At 39.2% G+C, this 20,788-nt stretch overlaps 1 protein-coding gene and 1 non-coding gene across 13 annotated transcripts; one reads left to right on the forward strand and one right to left on the reverse strand.

The window, feature by feature from the left end:
* Positions 1-6,430: 6,430 nt before the first annotated feature.
* Positions 6,431-6,536, forward strand: LOC141603437 (small nucleolar RNA R71). The gene has a single exon (XR_012525315.1). It is a non-coding gene; the product is annotated as a small nucleolar RNA R71 (small nucleolar RNA).
* Positions 6,537-7,957: 1,421 nt separating this feature from the next.
* Positions 7,958-16,546, reverse strand: LOC141599937 (putative serine carboxypeptidase-like 54). 12 transcript variants are annotated; one of them, XR_012524040.1, is made up of 13 exons: positions 16,368-16,543; positions 16,041-16,118; positions 13,704-13,757; positions 13,435-13,630; positions 13,260-13,333; positions 12,671-12,781; positions 12,234-12,298; positions 10,934-11,029; positions 10,260-10,376; positions 9,312-9,420; positions 9,109-9,212; positions 9,006-9,034; positions 7,958-8,927 (listed from the first exon to the last, which is right to left on the reverse strand). XR_012524040.1 is itself a non-coding variant. In XM_074420075.1 (12 exons), exons 7-12 carry the CDS (start codon positions 10,994-10,996, stop codon positions 8,580-8,582), a joined length of 396 nt encoding a protein of 131 aa, XP_074276176.1. In that variant the 5' UTR covers positions 10,997-11,029; positions 12,234-12,298; positions 12,671-12,781; positions 13,260-13,333; positions 13,435-13,757; positions 16,041-16,146; positions 16,368-16,542; the 3' UTR covers positions 7,958-8,579. The 12 variants fall into 12 exon arrangements, 4 of the variants coding, with proteins under 4 accessions (XP_074276176.1, XP_074276173.1, XP_074276175.1 ...); XR_012524047.1 differs by lacking the exon at positions 13,704-13,757 and having other exon boundaries at positions 13,435-13,657; positions 16,368-16,530; XR_012524043.1 differs by lacking the exon at positions 13,704-13,757 and having other exon boundaries at positions 13,435-13,657; positions 16,041-16,146; positions 16,368-16,529.
* Positions 16,547-20,788: the final 4,242 nt, after the last annotated feature.

A 20,788-nucleotide genomic window follows, 5' to 3' on the forward strand; every position in this document is an offset into this window, starting at 1 on the left:
TAATTCCTTCTTTTATTATTTTTCTCAAATTATCTGTTTTAAAGGTATTTTCGACATAAATCGCCTATTCCGTTGTAATTATTGTAATTTTCATTATTGTAATTTATAATTATTGTGTTTTTTTTATCGTTTGTATGTTTTCACATGTAAATCAATATTAAATCCTATTTCGACCCAATTGTTTGCTAAATTAATTGTCAACCGACTTAGTATTAATTCTCACATGCTAGGATTAATCTATTGGATGTTGCATTGCATGCATATAGCCGACGATATATCGAGTATAAATAACTTCCCTAATCATTAGTAGAGGCCGCTATCGAGGCGGGCGGGATTAGGTGTTCGATCAAAAGAGCTTCCTAATACGTACCCTCACCCCTTACTCCAGATATCTGTGAACACCCGTGTTCATTGGCATCCACGAGAGTCATTCTAGACATAGAATGCTAAGGGTAACGATCGCTTAGTGTTCATGTCTCTACTTTGTGTCTTGACATGACACGAGGTACTCGAACGGTTCCAATTTCCCATAAAAATTGGTGGCGACTCCATACAAAATGCAAACGCTTGTCTTCGCTCCTCACCAAGCGCCCCCGTGGGCGGCCCGCTGTCCACACCTATCACCGTCTATATAAGGTAAGTCACGAGGCAAGACGGGGAGGAGAGAACGGGCAAGAAAGGTGGCTATGCCACCGCAGACGATAGTGCCCATGAGCTTCTCTCCCTGAGGCGGTCAAATAAGCGATGTTGAGGGTAAAGGGACCCTCGCCGTCGATGTTCAGGTAACCGCCTAAGATAGAAAGCTCGTTGTTATTGATGTTTTTTTTTGGTGTAATGTGAGTATATTATATATCATATCAAAAACGATAATTACATGAGGTTTTAGGATCGAGTCCTTTTACAAGCATTTCAAACCAAAACCACATTTTGCAGCCAAAGGAGATCAGACTGATCAACAACAGCCTTACATTTCTCTTTAACCCTCCTCTTAATATCATCCTCCATACGAACAGCAACAACTTCAGGTCTTAGCAGCCAGTCATTGATCCTGGCATTGTTTCTTTGAAATCAGATGAAATAATGGTAAGCATTGAACATGGCAACCTTAATCTTCCACTGCATAGAATTCCTGTTATCTTCACTCAAACTGTTTACAGTTGGAAATGTGCCTCCAAACCAGTGTAACAGACAGCTCTGAACTCTGATAGAATACACAAAGCTTGTAAACAGATGCTCCACTATTTCAGGTTGTCTCTGGCACAGTACACACCAATCATCTGCACAGCAGCCAAACCTGAACAATTTACTCTTCACATTCATTCCTTCATGCATTCTAAGCCAGGTAGTCAAAGAGTGTTTAGGGATGTTCCAATTATTCCACACAATAGCAGTCCAGTTCAGGGTAGGTTGATCAGGAGCAAGCCAAGCATACCCACCCTTGATAGAGTAACCTTTAGGGCTCATGGTCCAGTTGCTGTCATGAAATCCATCTTTGAGCTTTTGTTTTACTTTACAGATATTTTTCCAAACCCAGGTTGCATCAGTAAGGGGAGAATAGCTATGCCAGTCTTGATTTTTAATATACACATCATTTACCCACTTAATCCAAAGCCTATCAGCTTTGCAGTAGATCCAATTAACTAGCTTACCCACAGTGGCAATATTCCAGACATCAACTTTCTTAATCCCCAAACCTCCCTCCTTTTTAGGCAAGGTAACCTTGTCCCAGGCTACAAGAGGGACTCTGTGATAATCAGGGGAGCCATCCCATAGAAAGTTCCTGCAAATGGCCATAATATGGTTAATGATGCTTTTAGGGATAATGAACATTTGAGCCCAATAATTATGCAGAGTGTTGAGAACAACATTGATGAGAGTCACCCTGCCAGCATAGGAAAGTTTCTTGGCTCCCAGGCCTCTAATCCTAGCCACTATCTTATCAGTTAAGGCAGAACATTCCTGCTTGGTGAGCCTACCTGCTTTAATAGGCACTCCCAGGTACCTGAAGGGCATGGTGCCTTCCGGTTGTTCCTGATGTTGTTTGGCTCCTTTCGGCCAAAAATAGTACTTCCCATCAGTTTGAGGAAGTAACGGGCGGGGGGAAGGTGGACCTGGGCGAGCTTTAGCTCGTGAAAAGGAGTCTGTGCTAAAGCCCGCCAAAGCAGAATAATGACCTTCCTAGGGGAAACAGTGGCGCCCGTAAAGGAAAGGCCGAGTCGGGTACCAAACTCCTCAAGTGTCATAGAAAATATCCGGTTACACAACCGAAAGGACACAGAAATACTAGTGGGGACAACATCGTGTGCCCCGGAGGAGAAGGTAAAGGAGCTGAAGAACTCAAGGCTCAGCTCCCTAAAAGTGTGGCCACTCATGGTAATAAGTCCGGTCATCCCCGTGCCCTGTAGAAGCTCACAGACTGGGTCATAGAAGCCGAGCCTCTGAAGTGACGTACGGCAAAGAAAGCGCGTAGGGAGAAAGTCACAGTCAACTAAGTTATAAAATCTAGTACGATGTACACCATTAACAAAAATTACATGCGGGTACTCAGGGTGGGAGTCGAGGGTGTCGTCCACTCGAATCGTAACATGACCAGCAGCAGGTGTAGCACGACCACGACCACGGCCTCTAGAACCTGAGGTAGAAGACCGTCCAGTGACGGTACGAGGAACTAGGCCCGCTCTGAAGGCAACTGTGACTGCAGGTGAGTCCGCCACATGGGTGCTCACTGTGGCTAAGGTAGAAGCTGTAGCTGCAACAGTAGATGCAGCAGAGACTGCCACTAAGAAAGAAAGGCTAGCAGCAGTGCTAGCAGCTGTGGCTGAAACGGAGCCAGCTACAGTGCTAGCAGGTGTAAAAACAGTACCGGCAGCAGAAACAAGGAAAACAGAACCACTGGCTGCGGTACTAGCAGGTACGGAGGCGGTGGTGACAACAGGGACCACCGTCTCAGGCAAGGAAGGACTGACAGTCAAGCTAGTGGAAGGCACAGAGCTAGAATACATCCTAAACAAATAGGGCAGGGGAAATTGATAAGAAAACAGCATGAAAACAGCGTGAAAACAGCATGAAAATCTCCCTAAACAGTCAAAATTTTCGACTGGCAGCCCTAATTCCCTCAATTCTCCCTAAATAATTCGAATAAGAGAAGTAAACAGTGATAGGGTGCGGGTAACAGGCATCAATGGCAGCAAAACAGTCATGAAAGACCCACATTTTGGTCGAAAAATTCGACTAACAGGAGCCCTAGTCACAAATTTATCACAAAAATTCGAATTAAACTTGTAAATATCAATGAGGTGCGGGAATTAATCATCAAGTAAGACAAATTGGGCAAAGAATTACAATTATAGTCGAAAAATTCGACCCAATAAGGAATTTCGAAACCCTAATTCCTAATTCACTTCATAAAAAACAAAATTAATGAAATTAAAATGCAAAGAAGTATTGGAATTACTTACTTGATGATGAGGAACCTACAAATAGCAATTAATCGACAATCAACAAGCAAATTGGGCGATTTTTGACCGAAAAACCGCGAAACCCTAAAACCTCTAATTGACTGTGTAAAACAACGAGAATCAAAAGGGAAATAGAGGGCAAATGACGATTAATTAGCAAGGAACAAAATGTAGGTGGTGGATTTGGTAAATGGGCAAGAAAAATGGAGGATTTGGGGGTTTTTTTGATCGCAAATAATGGGGGTAGGACGAAATAATGAAAGAAGAAATGAAGTAATAAGAAAAAGAAGGAAGTTAAAGAGACTCCCTGCGTGTCCTTTTCAAAATCACTCGATCGAGTGGTTTAAAACTACTCGATCGGGAACTTCTTGTATGCATCCACTCGATCGAATAAAAAGGTACTCGATCGAGTACTCCCTTTTTTTGCTTTTGTCGATCGAGCAATAAGAAAACATTCGATCGAACAAAATTCACTCGAAAGAGTACAAAAAGTACTCGATCGAGCTCTTTTCCTCGTATAAGCCTTTGAATTTGCGTATAACTCCCAAAACCTGCATAAAAATATTCGCAACAATATCCCAAAATACCAAATATGAAAAGTAACAGTCTATAGTCTTCTAATCTATGCTAAAAATGTCTAAACTCGAATTGTCCTAATTAAAAGCAATAAACAAATCCGATGGAAATTAAAAATTATTTTTACAATTTGTTACACGGGGCATTTTCCCGCTCACTTCTCAAAGCAATTCAATAGCCCCTCGGAGGGCTTCTGACTAGAGGTCGTCACCTCAGCAACATTAATCGTCCTCTTCAATTTCCATGAGCTTGAACTTGAATCGTTAGGAGGAGAATAGTTGACGTCCAAATACGCGCGAACTTTTCGCGTCCTTACTCCTTTTCATCTGTACCTGCAGCAAGGAAAACAGACGAACTCTCCTCCTTTTTGCTCTCAATCTGAGGCGGAGGGGTCACGATAGCAGCATAATGTTCCAAATCTTCATTTGGAGTGTCAATAATAGGGTAAGTAGAAGAGAGGGCATTGCAAGGCTGAGCTTGCATGGGAGCCCTTCGGGACTTAGACTGATGGAATATCAATTCCTCGTCCCCAACCTGGAAAGTCAATGTCTTACCCCCGACGTCTATCACTGCACGAGCAGTAAATAAAAATGGTCTCCCTAATATAACAGGGGTATGGGTATCTTCGGGGATGTCAAATATAATGAATTCAACGGGAATAAAGAACCTCCCGATCTTAACAGGTATGTCTTCTATGACACCTAGTGGTCGTGATATACTAAGGTCGGCCATCTGAACAGTCATATTTGTGCAATTAAACTTGGTCAAACCAAGTCTCTTAGCCAGAGACAGCGGTAAGACACTCACGCTAGCGCCAAGATCGCATAACGCGTTATCAATTAAGTGGGTACCAATGTGACACGGAATCGAAAAACTACCCGGGTCTGACTGTTTGGGAGGTAACTTATTCTGAACTAGGGCCGTCCCTACCTCGATCAAAGCTACCGTCTCATGATCGTTAATGTGCCTCTTACGTGATAAAATTTCTTCCATAAATTTAAGGTAAGAGGGTACCTGTGTCAGCAATTCGGCGAATGGCACCGTGACTTGCAAGCTTTTCAGGAGTTCGGCAAATTTGCCGAATTGTTGATTAGCCTTAGTATTCTGCAAATGCCTCGGGAAAGGCACCGTGATGGGTATCTCGAGCCCTTTGTTCCTCTCTTTCAATGTATCAGCCGGATCAAGCTCTAAATCCTTCGATCGAGACTTCTTTCCTCTCGAACGAGGTCTTTCAGGCGATGTTTCACTTGATCAAGCACTAGCAGGCTCTCGATCAAGGTCTTCTTTGTCAGCAGCACTCGATCGAGAAAAAATATCACTCGATCGAGTAGAATCTTCAACATAATCATTCAATCGAGCAGTTTTATTTACTCGATCGAGCTCTTCTTTTTCCTGTTCACTCGATCGAGCAGAAATTCCACTCGATCGAGTTCTTTCTTCAGCATTTTTACTCGATCGACCCCCAGAAATTAGTCGATCGAGTACTTTCTTTGTCGTCAGCTCTTTTTCTTCAACAGAACACTGTTCATCAGCAGTAATTACCTTCCTCGGGTCTGATTTCAACAATTCCGGTCCTTCATATGAACGACCGCTCCTCAAATTAATTAAAGTTACCATTTCATGTGGATTCTTATCAGCTTGTGACGGTAAATGACCCGGTTTCCTTGTGGACTGGTTCGCGGCTAACTGGGCAACTTGAGTTTCAAGTGACTTGATGGATGCATCTTTTTGCTGGTCACTCAGTTGCCACTGCTTTGTCAAAGACTGCAACATCGTCTTCAACTCACCTATCTCACTTACCCCACCAGAAGATGATGCACCTTGATTAGGTGTAGGAAAGGAAGGAGGCTTCTGAAAGCCTTGTTGAGCCTTATGAGGAGGGACATATGGCTGCTGCTGCGGAGGAGGAGGGGTAGGATTGAGCACATTTTGACTTGTCCACCTCAAATTGGGATGGACTGCCCCTTGGTTATTATAATAGGAACCCCCTCCTTGCCTGTATTGTTGAAAAGTAAGGACCTGTTCTTTCTCTCGTAAGATGACCAACAAAGCGGTGACCGTCGTTGCTCCCACACCTCTCATATGTGACAGTCTCCCCTCTAGTAAGCAAATGGACCGTCTGAGGCTCCCCAGCAGAATGCAACTCCAACTTATCAAACCTAGCATTCATGGCTTCCAGCTGAGCCACAACTTGCTTATCGACTGCATGAACTGTTCTAATACCATCCCTCAGGTTCCCATACTCAGCACAGTGGGTTGCCATATCTTCAATAAAGGCCCATCCCTTATCATCGTCAGTGTTCTTTTGGAATCTTCCGTTGGATGATGCATCAAGAATGGCTCTGTGATCATCATACAACCCATTATAGAACTGATTGGACAGAAACCACGGATCAAAACCATGGTGAGGAAGAGACCTCACCAACCTCTTGAAACGGCACCAAGCTTCATAGAAAGTTTCATCAGGTGCCTGCTTGAAACTAGTGATTTTTTCCCTCAGCTGATTAGTGCGCTACGGAGGGAAATATCTCTTATAAAAAGCAAGAGCAAGGGTCTCCCAGTCTGTGACCCCTGCGGCCGTGCGGTCCAAATCAGTCAGCCACTCCCTGGCTGAGTCAGTCAAAGAAAAAGGAAACAACACCGCCTTAATATTGTCTTGAGTTACCCCCTTTGTGGCGGGGATAGTAGAACAGTAGTCCGTAAAGACCTCCATATGCTTCCTCGGGTCTTCACCTGCCACACCTCTAAAGAGATTTCTCTCCACCAGATTGATATAGGACGGACGGATGTCAAAAGTATTCCCATCCTCAGTCTGGAGATTGAAACCTTTTGGAATAGATGATGCTTTAGGCTCCGAATGACTTGCAATATTCGGCATCTTTACTGGTTGGTTTACAGAACTGAAAGTATCTTCTTCAAAAGACGAATTTTCTGTGAATAGGAAATGATGAAGTTCTGGTTCGAAAGTACTCAAGGCTTCCTTTCGTGATTCTCTTTGCAGACGGAGTCTATGCCTGAACAGTCTCTCTGGCTCAGAATCAGCTGAAACTAACTCTAACCTGTTTGACCTGGGCATACACAACACTGAAACAAAATGAATATGAACTGTCTCAAGGAATAAAAATTCCCTGAGACGGATAAAATAAACGAAACAAAAACAGATAGGGCAATTGCCTCCCCGGCAACGGCGCCAAAATTTGACAGGGCTGTCTTATACCTATAAAAAATAACTAACTAAACTAATTATATAGCTAGGGAAGTCAGGTCGATCTCCTCAGGGAGGCAAGATATCTGTAAGAGTCCGTCTATTTGGTCACAAAGGGGGGGGGGGGGGTTGTAATTGGTTTTCTAAACTAAAAGATTTAAAGGAAGAGAAGCAAGAGAAGAGCAATAAAGACAGAAAATGAGAATAAACTATCAATAGAGAGGGGACATGTCAGGATTTCGGTTCACTACGGTAGTCTAGTGACTCAACTGTAAACAACTTAGATAAATTACTGCGAGACGGATATGGAAAGGTCCTTCCGGTCCACTTTCTACCCTAGATTCCCACTAACTTAAGTTCCGTCCTTGTCAGGGTAGTCTACTGTTCATAGCAGGCCTATTTAGTCCAATCTTCCGATCCAGGATTAAATTTAACCAGATTAAAAGGGTGACTCAGAAGCATGCACTCAACTAAGTCGGTAAATACAGTTATATTGCTATGGGGACAGAGTCTCACAATTAATTCATCTAACCTATTTACTACATCCTCACATTCCTACCGTAGATCCCCTAATCCTAACATGAAACAGATTAGCTACTCATGCTATTAATATTGTCAAAACTAATAACAAAGAATAAACCAACATTAAACATAATGAAATAATAGTGAAATTGCATAAATAGAGATTAGGGCAGAAATTAATAAGGAACAAAACAAGTAATTAAAGTAAATAAATGCAGAATTAAGATTAAAAGAGAGTAAGGGATTACAATCGCAAGAATGCGGCGTAAAGAACAACTAAATCCGAGCGAGAAAATCCGAAAGCAAAAGTTACAGTGAAAGAGAGAAAGCAACGTAGTGTTTACAGTGAAAGATGAATGATAAGATCAAAACTGAATACTAATGACCTAGTTATTATGCGTTTAAATAGAAAAAATACTAAGTCCATAAGCTAAAAACAAGTTCACTAACTAATTAAAGCCCATGAAAGACAAAACCACTCGATCGAGCAGTCTGAAACAGCTCGATCGAGTACTTCTCCAAGTAATCTACTCGATCGAGTAGAATTATTGCTCGATCGAGTAACTCCTAATTCCAGCACTTTTTGATCGAGTAATATACTACTCGATCGACCATTTCCAGCCATAGAAACCACTCGATCGAGCAATAAAACAGCTCGAACGAGTATTCTTCCTCCAAAATAGCTCAAACTCGTGACCGACTGCTCCGTAGACCGTTCCTTTACGCATCCCAATGCAAGATCTCGCTCTAAAAAATCCCGTCTCCTCAAAATGCATGCAAAAAGGGACGAAAATGGTACGATTCCACTACTTTCACGTTCATTTCTACAAAACGGACAAAACGAACCAAAGTAGCCAATTCGGGGCATAATGCGATATAAACAGTACAAAAGTACACGAAAATACGTGCTAAAATAGGCTAAAAAGACTATACAAAATGCACGTATCACTGTGTATGCTTGATATTTAATTTCAGGGTGCATTTATTACCAATTGCGAAACCTTGATCACATACGAAAACTCCACTCGGAAATTCACCAAGGAGGTATAGAGAAGAGGAACTCGATAGAGTAGTAAAAGATTATTATACCTTGAGATTAATGGGAGCTCCTTCTTTACCCTTGTTTCCTTGGTGTACTCTATAGGCAAATGCAGGGATGTAATGTCCTGCATACAATTCACTGGTTATGAAGAAATCATTCTTTGCGTATTCAGAATGTGCTTTGAAGGATGGCTGCCAATTACCAGTATTCGTTGTTACAATCATAGTTTTCCTGAGAATGAAGTAGCGAGTATTATTTTTGTTATAATGTGATAACAAAATCAAATTACCTGCAAGAAGTCATACAAGTCATTGCTAACGCCGTTTTCACCACGGTGAAGATCACTGTCATCAGAAGTGTAGCTGAATCCAATTCTGCCTAGCAAGTCGACATATATGAGGTTGGACACCTGTTAAAACAATGAAGAATAACTTCAAAATCAATTATTAATTTCTCATAGGCTTGGAAAATGCATTTTCAAACATTTTCATATGTTCGGCCCGGTTACCTGTTTCAACTCGCTGCTAGTCCATTTCTCAAAATCGACGAAAACTCTTCGTAAGCAAGGCAGTCACCGGCACTTTAGTGATTGCATCACAACTATCTCTACAATAAACCTAGATGATAATTGAAAAATATTAAAACAAACCCCTTGAAAACTTTGTTTAACCTTCCCGCTCATCTACCAGACATAGTCCTAATATCTGTGTGGGAAATTGCAGAAATGGAAAGCCTGATTTGCAAAAATTTAACGCCATTGAAGCAAACCGAGAACCTTGCATCAAATTCGAGATAACAGTGAGAAAAAGGACCCTCTGAAGGTAAATTTAGGTAAGCTTATATTATTATTAAAACAAAGTTACACTATTATTCGAGATAACTATTATTTGTGCTTGGATTATGATGAACCCAAGGTACCCACTCCTCTTCACAACTGACTCACCTCCATCGCAACCACCACTGACTCACCTCCATCGCAACCACCACTCTCTTACTACAGGAAACTTAGCGCAAAAGGAGTAGTGGACAATGGCAGTACGGAAAGTCATCCTCTAAGAAAGCATTAACCAAGAAAAAGAAAGAGGCAACATAATATGTAATTTGTAGTACAAAGAGTCTATTTGGTGTCAGAAAGACTATGTGCCTTTACGTTAAGAAAAACCCAAAATATGGAACATAATATGTTATTTACTTCTCATTTTTAGCAACCTTTCATTTACGTTGTGTCACGTGAGTATGTCTTTGCAAAGAGTCATTGAGGACAATCAATTAGGAATGAAGGAAGTACTATTAAGCGTAAATCACAATATCAAACAAATGCCAATATCTTGTTCCCCAGGCAACTTGAAAAGCATTACTGCCTACAATTACCAAAATAAACAACAGTCGGATCATGCACATCCCAAATATAATGATATTATGAACGCATCACCAGCTGGTTCATCCCAGTACTTACTCTGACAACTCGTGCATGATCTCTTATCATCCTCCTTCTTCGTTCTCGCTCTTCATCCTTCTTTAAGTCAAGTGTGTGGCGAAATTGTTTCGTTGCATTGAACATAAGACCTGCTTGCTGAAGTGGATGAAGAACATATCAGACACTTGGAAGTCAAAACACCTCTTACACCTTACACTCCTACAATTGTTAAAAAGAGTTGCTTGCTGAAGTGCCTTCACCTCTAAAATATTTTACAAGAACACCAGTACAGTATGATCTCACAACCCACGCCAGAATCAATTGCCTACCCGGCTACCCCCTTATTCAAAGGAATTCTACGTCACACTGACAGTATGCAGTACTCCTTTTATTTGCCAAACTTTTAACACTTTTCAAATTTGCGCTCACAAATTTTAAAAACCATGACGAATCTAAAAGTTGAAACTCTAAAAGATTGAACAGAAAACTCTAACGTAATTAAAAGATATTATTCGTAAACCATAGTACTTGGGGATGATTATATCATACGGCTATCAATTTAAACCCATAAACAAAACCCTAACTTATTTAATTTACAATAAGTACAGAGAGGATAAACAATACACACAAAAACGAGCCCATAAATCCAAGTAAGAAGCTGCATGCAATCAATTAAAAGACAAAACTAAAAGGGAGAATAGACAGATACATACTAAGCGAGAGCGAGAGAGTGAGAGTGCGAGACTATGAATCCAAAACCCAGAAGCTGGGCACATCCCATACTCTTTAGCAGCACCAGAATCAAACGACTACAACTTGCAAATTCAGGATTCAGCAGGGTATAATATTACATCCACAAAACCCAGAAATTTAAATAGTGATAACAGATTAATAGTGAAAATTTGGTGACAGATTTGGGGGAGGGTTAAATGGTTAATCTGAGATGAGAAAGGGGGCAAATAAAGGAAGAATTTCTGGGTTATCCGAAAAGTGAATATCTTTGTAAGAAGTAATGTCTAATTTAGGTATCTAGCCAATCAGGAAAAAAAGTATAACCTTCTCAAGTCCTTTTTAAGTCTGTATCTGTAGTTTTGTTGACAGCCATGGGAAGTATATTGAAATAAAATTTGCGCCATGACATTGAATTGTATATAAGGAAGAAGACAATTGTTGGCGCTGAGAAGAACAAATTGCCCAGTCAGGTTTCCATTGATTTACATGGACATCTGAAAGTTGCCAGGGAGATCTTAGGGAGAATTCAGGGAGATTAGGGAGAACGGAGGAGGGAGATCCGGTTATGGATAAATTAGCTAATGACAGTATTTATACTTACATTTTTACAACTGATTCAGTTACACCATGTCTGTTTTATTCACACCTCATAAAAACGCTCCTCCCCCACCCCCAACCAACAATTGATCTCTCCCGCTTCTACCCTACGCCACTCCACTCTCCACTATCCCTTTCCCTCTTACACTCACTCTGAATTTGACCGAAACCAAGTTAATTATACTCTTAATCATTTCTTAAGCAAATATATAGCAATAATTAATTGCTCGATGCTACTGAACAGTTCACAGGGAACTGGCGGGAGTTCAAAAATGACCAGCATTCTAACTTTCAGCATGAGAAAATTTGGCATAATTGATAAAATTTGCCAAAACAAACACAAGAGATCAAATCAGCCCTCGCTACGAACCGAGAAAGTGAATGACTGATGGTAAGTGTAAAGCCGTAACCATCATATTCAAAGATTATGAATCTCAGTCTTCTTTAAAACTCAGCAGAGAGAGTACGATTTTTATAAACATTTATATTAGTGTGTAAAAATTTGAAATAACTTCAATGAAGAAAATTAAACAACTCAGAAGAGTGACAGGAAAGGTGGGTTAGTGGAATTTCAACAAATCAAAACATTTAAATTGCTCGCACAAATTATGTTTTATTGTCAGTCATAATTGACTAAAGAACAGATAAACGAAAATGCGGAAAACACTCGGTCCAAAGAGATACCTTCACCAATTGAGTGAATCCTTGTTCTGCTGAAGCTTTTTGCTATAGGAGTTTTCCAGTTCATCCTGCAGTCAGTCCAAAGAAACACAGCCGGAAATTTACATCTAATACAGAATGATTAACAAAGCAGGAATCAAAAGGTAGTTTTTTCTATGGAAAAAGCTAATTTCATATTTTCTTAAGAAAGTTACACTCCCTCCGTCCCAATCATTTGTTTAACTTTGGTTAAAATACCGATATTTTTGTGACGTATATTTTAACCAAAGGTAAACAAATGATTGGGACGTAGGGAGAATCAATTAAATAATGTGTGAAATAACAGCCACCAAACCATTTCTATTGATTAATATATCTAACAGAACCTTAGCACCGGCATGAAAGAACATAGTCAAATCTGATGCAATCATATGAAAAAATAACATAGAGAGTCTGCTTACCAGTACGTAAATCGCCTTAATCGTCTGTAAATAGGATTTTGTAGCTTCTGCTGGAGGTGGTAAGCTCATCGAGATACTCGCTATTTGCTTACACCATGCAATTTCGGGAACCTGCATAAAGATTAATACTTATGATTGTTTGAAATAGGGCATGCAGTTGCCTAAATTACCGGGAGTCATCTAAGCATTTGGTTAATGGCTAGACGTAAGCTAGGTCAAATACAATAGTGTGCGCAATGCATCGTGCTAACAACACAGGACTAATTTTGTTGTCTAACTCCACATTCCTAGATTTTGCAGTCCACCTAATATAACCGGACTTTCGGGCAGCCCCGCCATGTGATACATTACCTCCATATGGTCTCAACATTCTGAAATGCTGAACAATTTCCAAAATACATGCTTCTGGAGTAGCAGCTCATTTAATACATTTTATTTAGGCATAATATCTTAGTGGTTAGCCATGCAAAGGGATCTCAACAAACACGGCCTTTTTGCATAAAAAAATAAGAAAGAAGAGGATGTTTCATCATTTTCTCTTAATAATTGTGCATATAATGAATTAGATGATCACAGACACAAAACACACCTTTAAATATTCTCAATAGCTTCTTTTCTCAGTTGTAGTTTGAGCTCTATAATGCGAATAAGTGTGGCTCTGGCCTACAATTAGAAGTGAAAAAATTTCATTGCACAAGTCAACAACTACTCAAGTACAGGAACAGGAAACACAGAATGGGAAAAGAAACTCATCTATAGAGTACCTAATTTGACCGCAATTAGTTGAGTAGGTGATGTAGATTCTTAAATATGAGCGATGTCTCCTCAACTCTCCTTGCATATTGTGAAGGTCTCTCCACAAGAATGTCAGCAAGCTCCAAAAGATGCAGTTGTAGCTCTCTATGGATATTGTGTTTATCCCATTCCCTTCAAACTCTCCAACCAAACAAGATCCAAGTGCTTTGTATCGAGAGCACAATTTAAGTCCTAGATAAAACAGTTAATTGGAGAGCACAATCAGAAGGGAGCTAACCTGAAGAACATTCACATAAAACTCCTGTGTGGTTTTGATCCCTGAAGAACCACTCTACAGGGGAACAAAAAAAAAGCAAAAGAAGAGTTAAGCCCATCATGGACTTCTCGATATCAATGAGCCATTTTAAGCCATGAAGTTGTAAAATAAGGACGAACATGCATGGTTTGCTACCTTGGCAATCAATCACAGTGAACTTTGCAAGCAATCATGAAATTGGTATCTCTTAAAGACAGCTAGAAAAGCATTATCAATTAAGTACCTTGAACTCTATTACTACTTATCAACGGTTGATAAGCCCATAATTATATATGTTTTTATCCCATATCCATATATTGTTAGTGTCTTCTTTCGCATTATTTGAGCTAAATTATTATATATTCGTTAGTTTCGAGATTTAATTACTGTTATTATTATTTTAAATGCAAATGAGCTTATTTAGTGTGTTTTGGTATAGCAGATTACAAGACGGAAGAGAATGGGCTGAATGACGCGCTTAATGGATCAAAAGTATGACACGAGTATGTGTAAAACGGACCTAGGGAACAGAATAAGAACGGAGCATAGGAAATAAAGAAGCACACAAGCAGGCACATACGTAATAATTAATTAATTCGCGGAGTTAGGCAGCCCATGACTTTAGAAATTGGGCGAGAGTTTGGAAATTAAACAAAGATGCAAGAAACAAAGAAACCACTGGAAACACAACCAACGACGAACGAGATGGAAATTCCATTTCAAATTCGATCTCTTTTCATATTTTAATCATAAAATCCTTCTTATATCTCACAAAATTTGATCCAGATACCGACTTTGTCAAGTATAAATACCCAATTCATCCGTGAAGAGAAGGAGGCAGAAGGAAATACCCAAATATTTTAGAGATGATTGAGCGAAACTGAGTGACGATTTGTGACCTAATTGGGTCGTGAGAGCAGTAGGAGACCGTACTCAGGCGGAGTCTTAGCACACGGTCGAGTAAGGGCGAATTTGAGGCGGTTTCTGAGGTGCGACATCCAATGATCCGACTACAAGTTCCGAGCAGTAATTAAGATCTCTCTACCTCTCTTGTATTCAATTTATGGTTCATTTTCGTTGATTAATTCTAGTATTGGAAACCGTTGGTTGTTTATTGTTAATCTTTCAGTTATTTGTATCCGAAGTTTTACTCGTTTTAATCGTAAGTTACAATCTTCAGTTTATAATTTGTTATCTTATTATGATTGGAATTGTATACTTCTGCTAATTGTGTGATTCTGGCTTAGTTCGAGTCGCATAATCCGAGTAGTAGCTAGTTTAGGTAAATCTCTGCAAATTGGGGTTTAGTTTAAGCTAGAAGTAAAATTTGGTCAGTTAATCGTTCGGGTATTGACTACACTTAAACGGGTTAATTGGGTTAATGATATTTTCTTGGTTCAATAATGCTGCTAATTCGGTCTTTAGTAAGGCGCGACAAACTTACATCGGTCGGTTAGTTAAGAATCGGTCTAGGCTTAGTTCAGATCGGTTGTAATCTAAGAGAAGATAGGGAGTTCTTGTTATCTTGGATTTCGCAATTAATCTATAAATATACTTAAGATTTGACGTAAACAATAATCGGTTGACAAGCTAAAATTACCATAAGAATATGAGCTTAATGGGGTATTTAACTTCGCGTCTAGCTTTAGTATTTAGTCCTTTAAGTTTAGTTCAAAACTACAAACAAACTCCCCCCTAATCGTAAATAATGTTAATAGCCGTAAATATGTAAATAAATGGTATATATGTAAGTTAGTGAATAAAAGTACTCAATAGTTAATTAGTTTTTCCAGTCTCTCCGTTGGGATCGACCCTACTTATCCTTTACTACGTTGTTATTTTTGAGGTTAAGATAGGATTATAAATTATTAATTTGTATACGCTTAACGACACGTATCAATGGTTCATAACTAGGACCATTGATAACAATATTAATGCTTAAATGCTAAACATCTCATGATTAACCAAAACAAATAAAAGAGAAAAGCGGTAAAAAAAAGTCACACAGAATCCGTCTCACTTCATTCACGACAATAGATAACAATCTAAACCTATAAAAATGCCCAAATCACTGCATGCAATCAATCTTAATCCAAAAATTACACCCTAAATTATTAACTCCCATTCAATAATCCTGCTCATGCCAAATTCGAAATGATTAAAGCGAATCACGCAAATATCCCAGAAGAACTTCAAATCGCCCAAATTAATGCATGCAATCAATTTAATTAATAAACCTTTAAAAAGTCCCAAATGATTGCATGAAATCAATTTAAAACCAAAAAATAAACAATATATGGAAAAAGAAAAAAGACTGACCTGAAGTGTGGCCATCGATGAAAAAACATCCCTCAATGAAAAGGCAGAAACTGCAGGAAGACGAAAACGGTGGAAGTTCTGGAACAGCGATGAAGAATGGATGAATCTATGGTGGAATTAGATTAGATTAGATACACATACGAAAAGAAAGAAGAACAAAAATAGCAGTCGAAAAATTTCACTGTCAGAAGAACAAAAAGATAGAGAGATGAGATAAGAGAAATAGAGACAATAGAGACAATAGAGCAAATCGGCGAAAAAAACCCAAATACTAATGGTAAGCAGAGCAAAATGGGAAAAATGGGAAGAAAAAAATGGAAATTAAACCTGGAAAATGATACATCCAAATTGCTTAGATTTGATACCCTATGCAAGAATTGTTGTATGGAAAATCAGTAAAAGGAAGGAAATCGAAAAAACGCTGGATGAAATCGCATGAAAGAGAAAGAGGGAGAAAATGTCGAAGAAATGAGGGAAAGCAACATGAAATCAAAAGATAGAAGAGTCAGGGGCAAAATGGTCCAAAAAACACAAAGTTACTGTTCTGGGAACAGTAACCACGCCTTAGGATTTTTAAAGAGTATGGAGAAGGGTCCATTTTAAGTTTGTCAATGTTTAATTTATATTGTGTGACAATTGGACATGTTACTAGACATGTAGTTTAAATAATGTATTTTTAACTTATTAAAAATCATTACATAAACAAAATTAATCACATACAAAAATTAACTAGTAATTCACAATTACAATTTCTTAAAATGGGTTATAGAATTATAAATCACAACTACTTGTATTTATAATAAACAATTCATTCTTTATTATAATTGTTTCATAAACAATAAATAAATCTAAGTAATAAAACAATTTAAATTACTTAGACCGAATCTAATTTAATCGAATTATAATAAGATACGTAATCTAACTTACAAAATCACTTGTTGAATTTAAGGAATTAATTAACTTGTATCAGTATACAATTAATTAATTATCTATTAAGAATGTTTCCCTAGAGGTATGACCTTAAGGGATCAACTGATCACCACCATCACACGACAGTAATGTCAAACTCTAGTCAGCCAATCATTACCGATTAATGTGGATCAGTTGACAATAAAATGTTACATTCCCTTATATATTCTTAATATGAGATTTAAACATGTGATCGCATTATTGTCGAGGACACATACTCCAACAAACATTTGGGAATTGGAGCTGTGGATTCTTTTGCCATGTCTTGCCAAAATGAAGATACTACCTAAGCAGGATAAGACCTTGTTCTGACCAAAGACAACCAACCCCAGAAGCAGCCAAGAGAAGCCATTAGAAAGAACCTTTCACTGTCATTCAGCTGCAACCTTTTGTACCCAGCCTGTTTTATCCTAGCTAATTTACTTTCACCTTATACATCCGTTGTAAAATAGATCACTTATAAGCAACAAATCCTGGCCCTTGGATGATATTTCTTAGGGTTTATTGTAGTGAACTTGAACAAAGGCCTATATAAGGACCTTCCAGCGGTATAGACCGTATTTAGACTTTGATTAATGAACAAAAAAACATGAGATTTCTCCCAAGTATTTGCAAATCTTAATTCTTGCTTAGTCCTAGAGTTAAGTCAGGCTTAATAACATTTCTAGTGTTGATTAACTACCTGTGGGTGACTTTCTTTCAATCCTGTGCTTGCTATGTGTTGTCTGAACCTCATTGTTGTCTTAAGTTTGATGCTTTCTGTGCTTGCTGTGATGGTGTCAATTTTTTGTCTTAAATTGTTAAACTAATCTCCTGTGCTTGCTGTGGTTATTAGTTTGATAATTATATCCTTTTATTTCAAAAAATATCATAAAAACAGTCACACAATTATTCCTGAATAATTGTTTGCATTTCTGTCTCCACCAGTCTGTTGTGAAAAAATTATCAAAAATACTCAGGGCGTTTGAAAAATCCTGATTTTTGGTTCAGTTTCAGTTCATTATCTTAACTAAATTGTCTCCAATTTTCATGATTTGTTAAGGTCATTTGCTATTTTTACTAAAGCTCTGATGTATATTGCATCTTAAGTTTGTCTGTGTTATGGCTTTGTCAGGATTGTCCCATTTCTGCCAAAGGTCTATAATTTACACTGCAAATTGATAACCAGAGCTAGGTTATAATACAATTCCATCTTGTGTTAGTCCTGAGTGAGAGAAAGTTAGTCCATTTACCCCAACTACAACAAAAACACAAAAAACAACCCAATGAGTGAAGAGAGGCTTGCTGGTATTGAAACAAGAATAGAAAATCTGGCAGGAAATGTGGACACTTTACTCAATGTTATCCATACTGTCATGGAAAGGTTTCCAAATCCTGACCCAAGAAGACAACCACCACCTTTCAGAGGAAGAGGAAGGGGGAGAGAGCTTGCAATGGGAGCAGGAAGGAGACAACCACAACCTGATCCATATGAGGAAGCCAACTTTGAGTCAGATAACTCAGGAATGGAGGAAGGAATCTACAATGCTAGAGACAAAGATGTAAAGGTAGATATTCCTGAATTCCATGGTTGTTTAAACCCTGAAGATTTATTAGATTGGCTTAGATCTATTGAAAGAATTTTTGAATTTAAAGAATACAATGATAAGAAATCCTTTAAGGTTGCCATTCTCAAATTTAAAGGGTATGCTTCTATGTGGTATGAGAGGATGAAACATCAGAGGATCAGGAATGGGAAGGAACCAATCAGGCTTTGGGCTAAATTGAAAAAGAAACTGAAAGAAAAATTCATAGCCACAGACTACACCCAAGACATGTTCATTAAACTGACCCAGCTGAAACAAGACCAACAAACTGTTGAGTCTTACCTTAGGAACTTTGAGCAGTTAACCTTACAATGTGAGATTACTGAGAAACCCGAGCAAGAGATTGCTAGGTTTGTGGAAGGTCTAGAACCTAAAATAGCTAGCAGGATTAAAAATTTAGAATACAACAAGTTTGGTCATTTTATGACGTTGTCAACTTGGCTTTGAGGGTTGAGAAATTGGGAAAGTTGAAGCCTGTGGTGTCTAAGTTGCCTCCTAGAACACCTTTCAAACCCTACACAGGTGTGAGGATTGGAGAGACACCCAAGCCTATCACTCAGAGCACCACAGATAAGGGGAAGGCACCTATAAACTCAAAAGTTAATCCTGCTGTGTCAAGAGACAAGATATGGTGTTTCCAGTGCCAAGGATGTGGTCACTTTATAAAGGACTGTCCTTTCAACAGGACTCATACCCTGATGGAAATTGAAGAATGGGAAAGAGAGGGTCTTATTGAGTATGAGGAGGATGAAACTCTAGTCTTAGAAGAGGTGGAGACAGAAGAGGGGTCAAACCAGGGACAATTTGTTGCTCCTCCTAACACATGACACAGCTTGGTCTTGTGAAGAGTTATGCACTCCCAACAGGCTCCCTTGGAAGCTGACCAACGGTCCCTAATCTTCAGGAGCAGGTGCACTGTCCAGGGAAGGGTTTGTAATATGATAATTGATGGGGGAAGCTGCACCAATGTTGCCTCCACTACTCTGATTAGCAAGCTGAGCTTACCTACCCAACACCATCGAAATCCATACAAGCTGAGATGGTTGAACAAAGGATCAGAGGTGAAGGTTGACAAGCAACGTGTTGTGTCATTCTCCATTGGAAAAGTGTACAAAGATGAGGTGCTATGTGATGTAGTACCCATAGATGCCTGCCATCTCTTATTATGAAGACCATGGGAATTTGACAGAAACACTACTCATCAGGGCATGGATAATACTTACAGTTTCAAGCACAATGGCAAGAAAATCACCTTGACTCCCTTGCCACCAAACCAAAGAAGCTATGGAAGTCCTAACATGCCTGAAGAACTGAATGGTGTGCTGTTTCTATCAGAAGCAGCTATGATAAAAGAGATCAAGCAAGAAAAACCTATCTTGGTTCTACTGTTAAAGGAAATTCAGAAAGAAGAGAGCAATGACATGCCTGCAGTGGTTAAACCATTAATTCAAGAGTACAAGGAAGTTTTTCCAGCTGAGTTGCCTAGTGGGTTACCCCCATTGAGAGGGATTGAGCATCACATTGACCTAGTACCTGGTTCTGTGCTTCAAAATAAACCAGCTTACGGATGTGATCCCACTGCAACCAAAGAACTGCAACACCAAATTGAAGAACTGATGACCAAGGGCTTTGTGAGGGAGTCACTGAGTCCATGTGCAGTGCCTGCCTTGCTGGTACCAAAGAAGGATGAGACTTGGAGGATGTCTACTGACAGTAGAGCAATCAATAATATCACTATCAAGTATAGATTTCCAATCCCAAGATTGGATGATATGCTGGATGAACTCAGTGGAGCCACTGTCTTTTCAAAGATAGATCTTAGACAGGGTTACCATCAAGTTAGAATCAGGGAAGGAGATGAATGGAAACCTGCACTCAAGACTAAATATGGTCTCTATGAGTGGCTGGTTATGCCATTTGGGCTCTTTAATTCCCCTAGTACATTCATGAGGTTGATGACATAGGTGCTGAGACCATGCTTGGGCAAATTTGCTGTAGTCTACTTTGATGACATACTAATATACAGCAGCAGCTCTTCTGAACATCCCAAGCATCTAGAAGTTGTGTTCAGAATCCTCAAACAACAGAAACTCTTTGACAAGCTAGAGAAGTGCACTTTTATGGTTAAGGAAGTGGCCTTCCTAGGATACATTGTATTTAGGAGGGGTATCTCTGTTGATCAGAAGAAGGTAG

This window comes from Silene latifolia, chromosome 9 (genome assembly GCF_048544455.1).
Source record: "Silene latifolia isolate original U9 population chromosome 9, ASM4854445v1, whole genome shotgun sequence".
In the NCBI taxonomy this organism is placed as follows: domain Eukaryota; kingdom Viridiplantae; phylum Streptophyta; class Magnoliopsida; order Caryophyllales; family Caryophyllaceae; genus Silene; species Silene latifolia.